Source organism: Muntiacus reevesi, chromosome 3, assembly GCF_963930625.1.
Source record: "Muntiacus reevesi chromosome 3, mMunRee1.1, whole genome shotgun sequence".
NCBI classification, from domain to species: Eukaryota; Metazoa; Chordata; class Mammalia; order Artiodactyla; family Cervidae; genus Muntiacus; species Muntiacus reevesi.
Window position 1 is genome coordinate 228,938,523 of NC_089251.1, and position 16,610 is coordinate 228,955,132.

Below are 16,610 nucleotides of genomic sequence, written 5' to 3' on the forward strand. Positions count from 1 at the left end.
TAAGGGAAAGTTAAATTTAACCAGTGTATTGGTATGCTAAGGCTGCCATAACAAAGTATGACAGACTTAAACAACAGAAATTTATTTTCCAACAGATTTCAGAAGTCCAAATCGGTGTGTCAGTAGAGTTAGTTTCTTTCTGAAGCCTTTCTCTGTGGTGTGCAGATGATTGCCTTCTCTGTCTTCTCATGGCCTTTTCTCTGTGTTTGTCTCCTAATAACATCTTCTCGTATGGATACCAGTCATATTGGATGAGGGCCCCTTTGTATGACCTTATTTTAACTTAATTACCTCTTTAAAGGATCTATCCCCCAATACAGTCACATTCTAAAATACTGGGGGTTAAAACTTCACATATGAATCTTCTTGGGGAGGGAGGCACACAATTCCACATATAACAACAATGCTGGAGTTTTAAAATTTAAATCTATTTTTGAGGTGAGAGAGGGCATATGTAAAATGTGCAATCTGGCTTTCATAGAGTTAATTATTTAAGAAAAAGAGACAAATGATGAACAAACTTTTAAAAAAATGCATTTAAAAAATATGTTAGGAGAGTATTAATAGGTACCAAGAGTAAAAGAAAGTAAACTAAGGAAACACAGAGTGATTAAATTGTGTGCTATTTATAGGTTGATAGCAAAGGTCTCCGTGATTTGACTAGAAAGTAAGATTTGAAGGATGTTAGAGCAGGAAGCCATGACTGTATCAGTGGGCAGAGAACGCAGCGTATGCACAGCCCCGGGGCGAGACAGTGATTGGTATGTGTGAGGAACAGCCAGGAGACCCAAGTGACTGGTGTGGGGATCAATGGTGCGAAATGAGATCAGAAAGGTAGTAAGTAGAAGTGCTCTTATCTGATGCAGTTGGACTATAATTTCTCTAGTTAATAAAATTTTGAGTAAATAAGGGAATCATGCAATAGGTACATAAACATTTTGGTTTCGCCTTTAAAAATGAAATATAATTTACATAGACTGAGATGCACAGATCATTTTTTTTTTTTTTTTGAAATCCACAACTGATTCCATGTATTTTATTTATTTATTTATTTATTTATTTTTTTAAATTTTTTTTTCAGTGGGTTTTGTCATACATTGACATGAATCAGCCATAGAGTTACACGTATTCCCCATCCCAATCCCCCCTCCCACCTCCCTCTCCACCCGACTCCTCTGGGTCTTCCCAGGGCACCAGGCCTGAGCGCTTGACTCATGAGATGCACAGATCTTAAGTGTACAGTTCAATGAGTTTTAACAACTGTAAAATCCTGTGTAACTCGTATGCCATAGGCAACTACATCTGTTAACTATATGTCTAATAAGTAAATATAAAATATATTTATAATGCTCTCATATTACATATATTTCAATATAATATAAATATTAATATATTCATACATACTGAACATATCTGTGATGCTCATCCTGACTCCTGATCACACACATACTGAATGTATACTGCTTCTCTAAGGATTAGGGAAGAGAATCCTCATTCATTTTTTCTTGTTCTTTCAATGCTGTTCATGATGATAGTAATTATTACTGTTCAGTTCAATTCAGTCTCTCAGTCATGTTTGACTCTTTGCGACCCCATGAACTGCAGCACACCAGGCCTCCCTGTCCGTCACCAACTCCCAGAGTCCACCCAAACTGATGTTCATAGAGTTGGTGATGCCATCCAACCATCTCATCCTCTGTTGTCCCCTTCTCCTCCTGCCCTCAATCTTTCTCAGCATCAAGGTTTTTCCAATGAGTCAGCTCTCCACATCAAGTGGCCAAAGTATTGGAGATTCAGCTTCAACATCAGTCCTTCCAGTGAACACTGATCTCCTTTAGGATGGACTGGTTGGATCTCCTTGCAGTTCAAGGAACTCTCAAGAGTCTTCTCCAACACCACAGTTCAAAAGCATCAACTTTTTGGTGCTCAGCTTTCTTCATAGTCCAACTCTCACATCCATACAGGACCACTGGAAAAACCATAGCCTTGACTAGACAGACCTTTGTTGACAAAGTAATGTCTTTGCTTTTCAATACTCTGTCTAGGTTGGTCATAACTTTCCTTCTAAAGAGTAAACGTCTTTTAATTTCATGGCCGCAATTACCATTTTGGAGCCCCTAAAAATAAAGTCAGCCACTGTTTCCACTCTTTCTCCATCTATTTGCCATGAAGTGATGGGACCAGATGCCATGATCTTAGTTTTCTGAATGTTGAGCTTTAAGCCAACTTTTTCACTCTGCTCTTTCACTTTCATCAAGACGGTTTTTAGTTCTTCACTTTCTGGCATAAGTGTGATGTCATCTGCATATCTGAGGTGGTTGATATTTCTCCTGGAAATCTTGATTCCAGCTTGTGCTTCCTCCAGTCCATGATGTACTCTGCATATAAGTTAAATAAGCAGGGTGACAATACACAGCCTTGACATACCCCTTTTCCTATTTGGAACCAGTCTGTTGTTCCCTGTCCAGTTCTAATTGTTGCTTCCTGGCCTGCATACAGGTTTCTCAAGAGGCTCTACTGTGCCTCAAGTACTGTTACTACTATTAGTAATTGCTATTACTACTATATATTGAACTCCTCCTATGTGTCAGGAACCAGTGTAAGAACTTTGTATGTCTTAATTAATTAGATCCTCAGAGCTTTATGAGGTAGCTATAAGAAATATACATTTGGTTATCCAGCCAGTCCATCCTAAAGGAGATCAGTCCTGGGTGTTCATTAGAGGGACTGATGTTGAAGCTGAAAGTCCAGTACTTTGGCCACCTGATGCGGAGAGCTGACTCATTGGAAAAGACCCTGATGCTGGAAAAGATTGAGGGCAGGAGGAGAAGGGAATGACAGGGGATGACAGAGGATGAGACGGTTGGATGGCATCACCAACACAATGGACATGGGTTTGGGTGACCTCCGGGTGTTGGTGATGGGCAGGGAGGCCTGGCGTGCTGCGGTTCATGGGGTCCCAAAGAGTCAGACACGACTGAGCAACTGAATTGAACTGATGAACTGATTCAGATGACCATAATACGTTTCTCAACTATATTTTGGGGCTTCCCCAGTGGCGCAGTGGTAAAGAATCTGCCTGCATTGCAAGAGATGTGGGTTTGATCCCTAGGTTAGTAAGATCCCTGTAGAAGGAAATGGCAACCCACTCCAGCATTCTTGCCTGGGAAATCCCATGGACAGAGGAGTCTGGAAGGCTGCAGTCCATGGGGTCTATAAAAAGTAAGATATGACTGAGTAAACAACAACTACTGTTCATATTTTGTGACTAGAAAAAGGCATAGAACATTTAGGTAACTTGAATTAAGCTACACAATAAGTGCATGTGGAACTCAGATTCAGGTCATGGCATCATGACTCAGCAGGTCTTATGCTTAGTTTCCTACTAATAGTCACATTTTATGTTATGAATATGTGAAGTTTCCTTAAAGACAAGTGAGGGCAGTTTTTTCTTTTTTTCCACCATCTTTCCACATAAGGCATTCATTTAACATTATCATTGGCTGTTTCTTTGTCTCTTACTGTATATTTCCTTGTGGCATGGTTTTTATGGCTTACAGTGCTTTTAACAGTGCACTGTTTGATTTAGGCTATGGGTAGATTCCTCTAGTCCACCTGAATTTTAGATTTTCATTCATGTGAAGACCAGTCTTTCTGTCAATAACTGTAATTAATTCAGGGTGATTTTTTTCAAAGCTTACTCACTATAATTTTTAGTCATTAAACCAAAATGCATAATTGTCCAGTCATCAGCTCCCAGAAGTTCCTGCCTAACTACTTAAAACATTTAAAGTGTGTTGGTAGCTGGAATGTTCTGGAAGCACTGCCAAAAGTTTTTCAGGAGCTTCATTCATCCTTTGGGAGCCTCAAGTATAGCCTCATAAAATAGATTGAATATATTTGCACCAATTATGTAGTTTTCTACAAAAGAAAGCATTTGACTAGAGATAAAAATGTATCTAACAGCAATTAAAGTAGACCCCCCCAAACCCAAGTAAGTGATAGCCTTATAACTAAAAAAAAAGTCTTTCTTATTTTAAAAACGTACTTACCAAACTTCTAAGCTTTACTTAGATCTTCCTTTTCTTTTTTTTATATATTTGAGATCCTTTTTTATAGCATAGTAAAATTGGTGCATGTTTTCAAACAAAAATTCTGTAATATCTCAAAGTCTATGGATAATACCATTATTTAGTGCACAAGAAAAAAAAAAGGAAAGACAATATGATTAGCAAGATGACGCTTGATAGCTCTCTAACTCCTGATTTTTTTTCCTATCTAGAGAAATATTTTAAAGAGGGGAATACTGTGTTCAAAGCTTTGAAACAATTAGAAAAGGGTAGAAGAGCCTGTCGTTGATGCAAAGTTAGCCACGTTCCACATTGATTTGCCAAGCCAGAACCTGGATTTGGCTTGAGAAACAGTAGTGTTTGCAAATAAATAGGGTCTTACTGGAATAGATGCTGAGTCTCTTAGATAAACTTGGGCCACCTATTGTGCTTATGTTGGTTAGTGTTACTTTGTGTATTGTGCCATCCTTCTGCTCAATCAGTTTTGTTCTTAAGAAGAGAATTGAAACAGTGTATGTGATTACTATTTTAGAAGTACTAGCAGATGACAAATGATAAAATTTAGTATGTTTTCAAGGTAGAGATGTTTTCACAATAGATAGAATGAAAAACTTGATATATATAAGGAAAGATTGTTTCATAAATTAAAATATTTAAAGAGCAACTTAGCTTTATCACATAATATGGTAAAGTTAGAGTTTTCTCAGTGTTAATATCTTGATATATAGATCTAGCAGGGTATGAAATTACCATAATTTGAATAATGCTTGAAGTGATAATAAGATGTAACTTTCATTTTCTATTATGGTTAAAGTTTAAATTACATTCTCAATAACCTTAACTATTAGGCTCTTATTAGGAAATGACTTATCTAAGACATTTTAATATTTAATATTAAGTGATTTTAGATTTTGTATTATAATAATATTCTTTATATTTCTTTTAAAATAATGTTCTCATACTTTATCTAGCTTAAGTCTCACAGTTTTGTGAGGTAGATGGGGAAGGAAATATAAGTAAAGAAAATGAAGCACAGAGCAAATGCTTACTTAAATTCATAATTCCACTTTATGACAGCCAGTCATGGTTCTTTTTATGTTTTTTATTATAGATCTTTATCATAAAGTATCCTATAATACATAGATCTTATATAACATATAATATTTTTTTATTATGGGATGTTTTATTTTAAGGTTTTCCTTCAAATCTGGAAATGACCATTTAGCTACCATCAGTGTAATATATACTTTTACACAAGGCTCTTTTCCTACAATAAACTGAAGGAACCTGCTCCATCTTATGTTCAAAGAAAGACAGAAAATTCAATAGGCTGAATTGTTTCAAATCTCATATTCAGTGACACATACATAAAGTAACAGGACATATATATGTGGGAATCCTTCCCTTGTTGTCAGGTTTAGAGGCTGAGTTCCAATGTTTACTTATAATTTTTGCAGAAAAATGAAGTTGAAATGAAACTAAATAATTAGCATGCTGCTTTTCAAGAAAAAGAACCACTGTCAAATATCATGCAATTCCTTAGATTGTATATGTTCTATTTTTTAAAAATATTTGTTGAATAAATGTAAATTTTTATGTAGTTGTTAAAAGTAGGCTCTGTTATAATATTTTTTTTAAATTGTCACTTTATGTAAGCTTTGAATTGTTACTACTCTGATCAGATTGTGACGGACAATAGCATTTGTGTTGCTTTATGATGCAAGGTCAGCTGCCATTAATTTAAACAACTTCTGCCTCAGCAAATTGTACTTTGACGTTTTTACTTTGAGACAAGTGTTTCTGAAATAGTCCAAGTATCTTTGTATTTAATAGCTATTCTCCTCAAATATCTGTCAAAATTGTTACTTGTCTTATTCACATAAATGGATTTATATTTCAGTTTCTATTATTTTAATGTAGCCAATGATATGAGACTATTTTTGTGTTGATATAATTATTCTATAGATAGAAATAGCAAGGTAGTTATTATTGTTCTATGTAGTGTAAATAAAACAAATAAGTATATGTTATTAAGTCCACACTTACTTTAAGTATCTCTTATTAATTGCATGTCTTTGTTATGCCTTTAGAATTCTTGCTCTGGTTATTTTAAATCACTTTACATTTAATGTATTATTCACTGATAATTTTATGAATGTATGCTACCCATTCTCAAAAGCATATCTGTAGTGATTATTTTCTATGCCGATCAGATGGGTTTTTAAGGATAAGTAACTGATGACTTATTTCATGTAACTGTCTTTTTGTCAAATATTTTTTAAAATGTCTTAATATTAATGACTGTATTCTGCAATATGCTTTACAAGCATTATAATTTTTGGTCCTCATAGCAAATTTTTAGTTTTGGCACTGTTAGTTTCATTTTATAGATGAGAAAACTGAGGCTTACAAGGTCTCCCCTATGTAGGAAGTGAATAAGTCCAGGCCTATCTGTGTAAAGACCAGCTCTTAGCCATTGCAATATATAATAACTCAGGATGACTCTAGTTCAGCAACATTGGCTCCTTAAAAGTGCTGAATCATGGTAAATTCAGAACTGCACTATTTTATAACCTAGTTCTTTACAGAATATGGTGATAGAACTTTAAGCAAAAGGCAATACAACATGAAGAAAGCAAGTGGTTCCCAAGGGCCCAGCAATATATTGGCAGACCTAGGATTAATTGTTAGAATTTAAGCCCCTTGGCTTGCTTACAGCTCTCATTTATTTGGACTTTTCATTCTAAACTTGAAGGCCAAATGCTGATATATATGAGAGCATTAAATAGCAATATGTTTCATGTTATATCACATTTATGCAAAATAAACTGTGAGACAATTATTTTTTCTTCTTTCCTTCTTTCCCCAAATACAGTGGGATGCACCCTGCTTTTATCCGAGAGTTCAGCTCTGTGGCTTGGATTTATCATAGCCGTGTCTGTCTTTGATCTCCGCGTTAACTAGAAGTCAAGGGAAGACATGAGGAGGTTTGTTTACTGCAAGGTGGTTCTAGCCACTTCACTGATGTGGGTTCTCGTTGATGTCTTCTTACTCTTGTACTTCAGTGAATGTAACAAATGTGATGACAAGAAGGAGCGGTCCCTGCTACCTGCGCTCAGGGGTAAGCGCTTACAAAGCAGATGTTTCTTTTATACACATAAGAATGGTGGTGACTCATGATAAAACATGACATTTCTAAATAAGAGTTCCGTTTCTTGACTTAGAAGAGCATTTGGGCAGAACTGTTAATGTACATTTAGCCATGGGAAACCTACTTTACTTTTCTTGGCCTCAAGTGTTTTGTTGGAAGGAGTGAGGAATTATCTCACCTCTAAGGTACCTTCCAATTCTAATAATTCCAACATTGTTTGACTGTAGTGAGCATTCAAATTGGCCAGAATTTTAAATTTAGTCTTTCAGAAGCATAAGCCTTTAGAGATCAAGAACATAATGTAAAAAAGGAAAACTACTGAAGTGAGATGGTGAGGAAAGTAGAAAATGAGACTACATTACAGCCCTCAAAACTTCCAAAAGCAATAAAAGAAGGACACTTTTTTAAAAAGCAAAACATGTTGGTGGCTAGATTTAACTTGTGGGCTATCAGCTTGCCATCCTAAGTTAAAGGCAAAAGATAATTTTAAGTGTGTTAAAAACTCATTCTCACTCAATATTCCCTCTTAAGGAACCAGTGTCAGTGACTTAGATAAGCATGAAGGTAAAGAAACACAATAATTTATATAAATGGTGATTTATTAAATATAGTCATTCATTTCCTAAAGTTATTCCATGTAATTTTTCTATGCTTTCTTTTGGCTTAAATGTCATTAATTTATTTCTGAAATACTCCTAGTGAATGAGTGCTTCTAAAGTACTTGAGCATGCTTGAAATTGGTTTTAGTTTTTGTTTTGTTCAGTTGCTAAGTCGTGTTTGACTCTTTACAACCCCATGAAATGCAGCATGCCAAGCTTCCTTGTCCTTCACTATCTCCCTGAGTTTGCTCAAACTCATGTTCATTGAGTCAGTGAAGCCATCCAGCCATCTCATCCTCTGTTGTCCCCTTCTCCTCTTGCCCTAAGTGTTTTGCAGCATCAGTCTCTTTTCCAATGAGTTGACTTTTCCTATCATATGGCCAAAGCTTTGGAGCCTCAGCTTCAACATCAGTTCTTCCAATGAATATTCAGGGTTGATTTCCTTTAGGTTTGACTTCTTTGATCTCCTTGCTGTCCAAGGGACTCTGAAGAATTTTCTCTAGTACCACAGTTCAAAAGAATCAATTCTTGGGCACTCAGCCTTCTTTATGGTCCAACTTTTATATCTGTACGTGACTACTAGAAAAACCATAGCTTTGACTCTACAGACCTTTATTGGCAAAGTGATGTCTCTACTTTTTAATACACTGTCTAGTTTTGTCATAGATTTTCTTCCAAGGAGCAAGTGTCTTTTCATTTCTTGGCTGCAGTCACTATCTGCAGTGATTTTGGAGCCCAATAAAATAAAATCTGCCACTCTTTCCAATTTTTCCCCATCTTTTAGCCATGCAGTAATAGGACCAGTTGCCATGATCTTCATTTTTTGAATACTGAGTTTTAAGCCAGCTTTATCACTCTCTTTCACCTTCATTAAGAGGCTCTTTAGTTCCTCTTCACTTTCTGCCATTAAGATGGCATCATATGCATATCTGAGATTGTTGATATTCTTCCATCTTGATTCCAGCTTGTGAGTCATCTGTACTGGCATATCACATGGTGTGAAAATTGTGAAAATGAAATTGTTAGTCGTTCAGCCGTGTCCAACTCTTTGCGACCCCATGAACTATAGCCCGCCAGGCTCCTTTGTCCATGGGATTCTCCAAACAAGAATAATGGAGTGGATTGCCATTCCCTTCTTCAGAGGATCTTCCTAATCCAGGGATCAAGTCCATGTCTCCTGCATTGAGGCAGATTTTTACCATCTGAGCCATCAGGGAAGTAAGAGTACTACAAGAAAAAAGTTGCAATGATCTGAGAGAATAGCATTGAAACATGTATATTATCATATGTGAAACAGATCACCAGTCCAGGTTCAATGCTTGAGACCGGGTGCTCAGCGATGGTGCACTGGGATGACCCAGAGGGATGGGATGAGAAGGGAGGTGGGAGGGGGGTTCAGGATGGGGAACACATGTAAATCCATGGCTGATTCATGTCAATGTATGGCAAAAACCACTACAATATTGTAAAGTAATTAGCCTCCAATTAAAATAAATAAATTAATAAAAAAATAACAAAAAAAGAAAAAAACTGCAAGAAGACTGGAGTGGTTTGCCATTTCCTTCTCCAGGGGATCTTCCCAAACTGGTGACTGAACCCACAACTCCTGCCTTGGCAGGTAGGTTCGTTACCACTGAGCCACCTGGGAAACTCCTTCACATAGTGTTCTGTGCATTTAGGTTAAATTGTCAGGGTAAAAATATACAGCCTTGACATACTCTTTTCCTAGTTTTGAACCACCCCATTGTTCCACGTCCAAGTTTTAACTGTTGCTTCTTGACCCACATACAGGCTTTTCAGGAGACAGATAAGGTTGTCTGGTTTTTCCATCTCCTTAAGAATTTTCCACAGTTTGTTGTTATGCACACAGTCAAAGGCTTTAGCGTAGTCAATGAAGCAGAAATAGATAATTTTATTCTCCTTGACTTTTTTTCTTAACATTTTTTATCTTAAAATCTAGTTTATGTTAATTCCTTATGTAGCAAAAGTTTTCTTTATAAGCATGATGAAATGTAAACTTTGAAGCCCAGTTGATATATTTGTACCTTTTGAAAAAGTGAATCTAATTTACTGACTTGAGGTTTCCATTCATTAAATGAATGTATTTTGCTTCTAATATTATAGATATTTTTGAGGTTATGTATTAATCAAAATATTCTAAGAAAGAGAGTTTCACTGATACTATCTGATTGTATGAGTAGGGAAATTCAGAAAAGCGTTTCTAAAAATTAATTTTTTGTTGAGTGATTTTGTTGGATGTCTTTAGTTTACTTTGCAATAATACTCTGGTCCAGCTGGATAAATTATGATTATCTTCTTTTCAAAATGAGTCTAATTCTTTCAGTAGAGTTTCTGACTAGTACAAAAAATTGAGAGAAAGTAATATGAAAGTGACTGAGCCTAGACCCATTTAGATAGTTTATATACATTTTTTATGCCCTTATATTAGAATTATTCGAAGAGGAAAACTTTATGAGTCCATCAGTTTTTGATAAATGAGCATGGGAATTGATTTGCTGATCTTTGGTTAAAATCACAGAATAAATCGGCCTTCTCTGCTTGTTAGAACTGGTTGAGCAGCTGCTTGGCTGAAAGTGGAAGTGTGATTTGATGGATCACATCAGTTTAGTATGATAACTTGGTCATTTGTTGAACTGAGACATCTAGATTGGTCACAAAAAATTTTATGATCTGATTCAGCAAAACTATGACAGCCTTTTCTGGAAGTACCCAAAGAGCAATTTTGCTGATTTAAGTTCTTAATGTTCAGTTTCAAATCTCAAAATGTAAAATTTAATGATGCAAGGCAAAAATAGTAATTTTTCCTTGTACTTAAAATGTAAAATTAAACTATATTCTCTTTACTTTTAATACTTCTTTAATGTTATACATTAATATTTGTCTTGAAAAAGTGAAAATTAGGCTTTATAGTTTTAATTTCATCTTCTATTGTTACTCATTATTTCAGAATATTACTTTATTTAGGAGCTCATGCTGTGTATTTAAAATAATATTTTATTTACATGTAGATGATATTGTACAAAGTGCACTTGGCTGAAATTTTCAGGTTCTAGATATGTTAAAAACAGGATTTTTTGACCAAAAAAGTTGATCTTTCTGGACGTTTTTGTCTCCATTATTAAAATAAAGGCTTTGGACTAGGTAGTTTCTAAGATGTCTTCTAGTTCTAAATTTTAAACCACTTATAAATACCCAATATTAGCAAACACTCTGAATTAATTTTTGAGATATGTTCATTTATTTACCAAATCATCAATTATTTAAGTGCTTCTCAGGTTAACATGTTGTATATCTTAAACTTACTCAAAGTTGTATGTCAATTATATCTCAATTATAAAAAAGAAGAACATAGTCTGGTAATGGGCAAAAAACAAGAAACAATCCCAAGTATAATCACCTTCGACTTCATAGGGGGCATTACAAGATAGGTCGCCCCAAAGTTAAAAATCCAGCTTTATTGACCAACCTGGTCCTCAAGTCCTCCCCTGTGAATTATTAATAGCTGTGTGACTTTTAGCAAATTCCTTAACAAAATCTTGGTGTTCTATTTAAGATGAGAACCTTAAAGTCAATAAATCTTACTTCACAGAGCTGCCGTGAGGATTAAACATGATGATGTAATAAGCCTCTCAGGGGAGTGGTAGCTCATGCTGACCCTTCATCAGTGTCTGTTAAACACTGTGAAAGTAATGAAACATCTGAATGGACTCCACCAGGCTCTGCCGTCCAGGCTGAGTCAGGTCCACAGCCTGGGGAAGTTATTCTGGGTATAGCCCCCAAAAGGAAGTAACTCTTCAAAAGAAATGATGGACTATGAGCTAAGACCTGCAGATGTAAGGGAAACCAGGTCTCTGTTGTCATGCAGCTTATTTGTTGATGTTGTAGTTCCGTCACTAAGTCACCTCTGACTCTTTGCGACCTCATGGGTTATAGCATGCCAGACTCCTCTGTCCTCTATCCCCCAGAGTTTGCTCAAATTTATGTCCATTGAGTCAGTGATGCTATCTAACCATCTCATCCTCTGCTGTCCTCATCTTCTTTTGCCTTCGGTCTTTCCCGGCATCAGGGTCTTTTCCAACGAGTTGGCTCTTTGTATCAGGTGATCAAAGTATTAGAGCTTTAGCATCAGTCCTTCCAATGAGTATTCAGAGTTGATTTCCTTTAGGATTGACTGGTTTGATTTCCTTGCCCTCCATGAACCCTCAAGAGTCTTCTCCAGCACATAGTTAATACTAAAAATTCCTTGCTCTCTCTGTCTCTTTCAGTAAAAATGTAATTTAGAAATGATTACAAAGCACAGAGAGTATTGGGATGAGGAAGAACAGTGCTCTGAGTAGAGCATCTAGGATATTAGAAATGGATCTTGAGTACTAGTTAAAACTTCATAGAGACTGTGGCATTTAAACTGAGTTCTAAAAGATAAAAGTAGGAAGTAAATAGTTAAAGAAGAAAACACTAATTTTTATGGAATTATAAAGATAACAGAACACCCAAGATACTTCTGAAGGGAAAACATACAGAGATCTTACAAAATTTGAGTAATCAGGACTGTAGTATTTGCACAAAGGGTAGCCCAAGTGCCCAGAGGAACAAAATAGAGATCCTAGAAGTACACACACATGTTTGGAACATTCAGTATATGAGAGAGGAAGCACTGCAAATCTGTAGGGGAGAGAAGAGCTCTTCAACAAATACAGTGAAAATCGTGGTAATATGCATGGAAAATAGATGAAACTGGATGCTTAACTCATGTCATAAACCAAGGTACATTTTGGAAGTATTAGAGTAACAAGAAAACTTTACCTTTAGCAGAAAATAAAATAGGCATTTTTAGGACTCTGAATTAAGGAACAATTCTGAAATACTATACAACATCATTGACTATAAAAGATACTGTTGATAAATTTGACTATATTAAAATTCAGGAAGTTGGTTCACTTGCATATACCTTAAAGAAAGTAAAAAGAGAGATTATAAACTAGATGTTCGAAGAACATGTAGCTGAAAGATTGTCAAATATATATAAATAACTCCTATTATTAGTAAGGAAAGCCCACATAGTACAACAGGAAAAAATGTGCAGGAAATAAGCATAAATGGACATTTCTTGGAAAAAGAAACACATATAACAAAAAAGAAAGCTATGATAAAATACTGAACATTGATTGTGAGAGGGAAATGCAGACCAAGACTACAATGATATATTTATATACATTCAATTGGCAAAAATTAAAAAGGTTGCTAATACAAATTGTTAGAGGTGATGTATCTTCACTGTTTTTAATAGTAACTTCAGGTAGTGGTTTGACATTGCTGTGGATATCTAAAAATTCATGAATGAACAAGAATCCATAGTCATATACTTATAAAAATCTTTCCACATAAGCAAATATTTTATAGTTCTACTGTTCATAAAAATAAAAGTTGAAAATAATCAATAGGCCAATTAATGCAAAAGCTGATGAATGAATAGAGGTATGAAATGTAAAAGAATAATATATTTTAGTCAAAATGAATGAACTACTGCAATTTGCACCAATATGAATTAATCATGATAATACAATAGTAAATTAAGTATAGAAGTTATATCTTTCAGAGATGATACACAGCATGGTACAGTTTCATAAGTTAAAATCAACTTAGTTTTTCAAATGCATACTTTAGAACTGTATAGAGATACATCAAGACTTCATATAAAGCAAGTAAAGCTGACTGTGAACACAAGATTTAGGATCTTGATTGTCATGTATCGGGGCAACAAGTGCATGGGGTGGGAGTGAGTATTTTGACTGAATATGGGGCATGGCTAGGGTCCTAGGTGTGTTTTGGATGTGGGTTTGATGTGTCTGTAATATAGACAACTAAGTGAGTGAATAAGAACCATTGAATGGATTTGAAAAAAAGGGGAAGCCACTGAATGAGTTTAGAACACAGCAGACATGATTAGCTCTGTGCTGTGGAAGGTTCACGTGTGGAGAATAGATTGGGGAATAGACAACTGTACCGGGAGGTGGGGTAGGTAGTGGTGGGGGCCTTTCATGAGTTCTGTGCGGGAAGTAAGGCCTGCTTAGAGCATCGTAGTGCCAGTGAGATGTGAGAGAAGTGGGTAAAATAAGGAGATATTTGAGATACAGGATTAAGAGACCTGGGTGCTTGACAGACTCTGGTGGGTGGAGGAGATGGAAATGTCACGGACTGGTTTCAGGTTTCTTGCAGGCATTATTTGATCCAATTTCTTGATAGGTGAGATGTAGGAGTTGAGGTAGATCCTGAGTCTATTTTGTATGTGTCGCGTTTGAGACATGTGTCGGGCAATTGAATGGAATTGTTCAGTAGGAAGTTGACTCCATTAATAAACTCTAAATACCAGACTTAAAAACCATCATTTTTTTTTCTAAGATGGATTACATTCTTTTCTTCCTTATTAAATGGAGTATATGGAATAGAATTGAATCTTTGCTTCTGAGTCAGCATTATCATGTTATATATCAATTATTGAGTGATGCTATAAAAAATGATTATTTTGAGGGACTTTCTGGGAGCACAAAGACTTGTTCTAATATTAGATACAGGGCCATGAATCCTTTTCCTAAAGGAGTACCTTTGGGTAACATAAGTTCTTGTTAAGGGAGTATAGTTCTTTTATGCCACTCTGGGGCCACCTAGAGCTAAAATGCGCTGAAGGATATTTCTGACTCCTAACTGGTGTGGAATACTAAGTGATGCTGCTCCAGGGTTGGAAGAGTTAGAATAGCTATTTGAGAGAGTAGGTATTTAAAAGACCAATGTCGCTGCAGTGCACCTACAAATGCTTTGGGGAAATTTGAGGTTAGCCGGTCTGCATGATCTCTGTCCTCTGGCTCCTTCACTAAGAGTCCATGTCCTTAGGCAAGTTAATTTCTCTCTCTGGGCCTCAGTCACCACGTGTAAAATGAAATAAATATGAATCATGGTTTTCAGTCATGAAAAAGTGTTCTTCAGTTGTATCTGACTCTTTGCGACCCCATGGACTGTAGTCTGCCAGGCTCCTCTGTCCGTGGGATTCTCCAGGCAAGAATACTGGAGTGGGTTGCCGTTTCCTTCTCCAGAGGATCTTCCCAACCCAAATACTGAACCCGGGTCTCCTGCTTCGCAGGCAGATTCTTTACTGTCTGATCCACCGGGGAAGCCCCGGTTTTCATGCTCATTTCCAAATGAAAGATTATGTTTCTAGCTATTTTTTCTCAATAAAACTATGGAAAATGAACTATTTTGTTCAGTCCATGGAAAATGTATTGTCTGCTAGAAGAAGTGGTGATGTGGAAGTGACATGGGGAGAGAGCTGCTTAGCAACCCCAGGAGAGCCTTCTCATCACAGAGGACAAAGGGATATAAAATTATGATATTCAAGAAAGGAAGGAACCTCCCATTCTTTAACTGATCCTGAATATTGAACATATTACACATACTTAGGAAATGAAAGAAAACTTACCTTCAAAAAAAAGGGGGATGAAAGAATATTTAAGAAAGAGTTGTTGCTAGTATGTAAATAAAGATAAGTACATTAGCCAACAATAATAAAAATAAGTATAAACTATGATTATTCTAAATTATGTATACACGTTAACTTAATTATCACACAAAAATGTGGCGACATTCTTCTTTTACATATAAGTACACTGAGGCAGAGTGAGCCTATGAGGAAATCACTTCTATGTTTTTCTTTTACTCATGTACACAGTATTTCTAACACCAGACATGTTGACTTTTCCCCAAACAATTCTCTGCAACACCAGCTTGGTGTCCTCCAAGTTTGACACTGTCTTCCTGGACTGAGCATCAGACCCCACAAGTTAAGGACTCATCCCACAAGGCTGCCCCCACTTCAGACACCAATTTCAGATCCCATCTTGCGCTCAGTACTTCTGACCAACCAGTTGTCAACTGGCACATCCATGACCCCTTCTTGAGTTTGATAATTTGCTAGACTGCCTCCCAGAACTTAGGGAAACACTTATTTACATTCACCAACTTATAAAATTTATAATAAAGCATCTGTGTGAAAAGCCAGATGAAGACTTACGTAAGTTGAGGTCCAGAAAGGCATCAAGTGTAGGAGCTTCCGTGCCCTTGGAATTGGGATACATGACCTTCCTGTCATGTAGATGTGTTGAACAACATAGAAACTCTCTGAACCCCATACTTCTCAGATTTTTATGGAGGTTCCATCATGTAGGTATGTTCAGTATCAGCTCAGTCTTCAGCCCCTCTCTCCTTCCTGGAGGATAGGGGGTGGAACTGAGTGTTTCAAGCGTCTGATCATGCCCTGGTCTTTTTGATGACAAGCCCCATCTCAGAGCTATCCAAGAACCCAACCTGAATCATCTCATTCGAACAAAAGATGCTCCTATCACCCAGGAAATTCCAAGGGATCTAGGGGCTCCATAACAGGAACCAGGAACAAAGACCAAACATCAGATGCTCTTAGTGTATAACTTAGGAAATTATAAAGGTTAGAGTAACCCTGAGCCAGGTATTGGTGGCAGAGACCAATACCTATATCTTCTATTGTTTCACAGTGTGATCAAGAGGAAGTGCCAAAATTTTAACAACCAATAGAACAGAATTTGGTTATTGTAGTGTAAGTTCAGTAAAGGACTTTGTTATCACTTAATGCCAGTTTTCATTGGAATTCAAGTGTCATGCTTTCATTCAGATACCAGTATGGAGCACAGAGTCTAACAATTTGAGCTGAGAGTTTTGTCTTCGCTCTCAGAGGCATCCAAGAGT

The 16,610-nt window shown here is 36.4% G+C and overlaps 1 protein-coding gene across 4 annotated transcripts in view; it reads left to right on the top strand.

The window, feature by feature from the left end:
- The window catches only part of GALNT13 (polypeptide N-acetylgalactosaminyltransferase 13), a 603,283-nt gene that overhangs the window by 63,243 nt on the left and 523,430 nt on the right, over positions 1 to 16,610 (top strand). For 3 of the 4 annotated variants that reach the window (XM_065927851.1, XM_065927849.1, XM_065927850.1), the window contains exon 3: positions 6,946 to 7,191. In XM_065927851.1, coding sequence (XP_065783923.1) covers positions 7,050 to 7,191 — 142 coding nt within the window. In that variant the 5' untranslated portion in view covers positions 6,946 to 7,049. The remainder of the gene's footprint in view (positions 1 to 6,945; positions 7,192 to 16,610) is intronic. The other variant, XM_065927853.1, reaches the window with a different exon arrangement.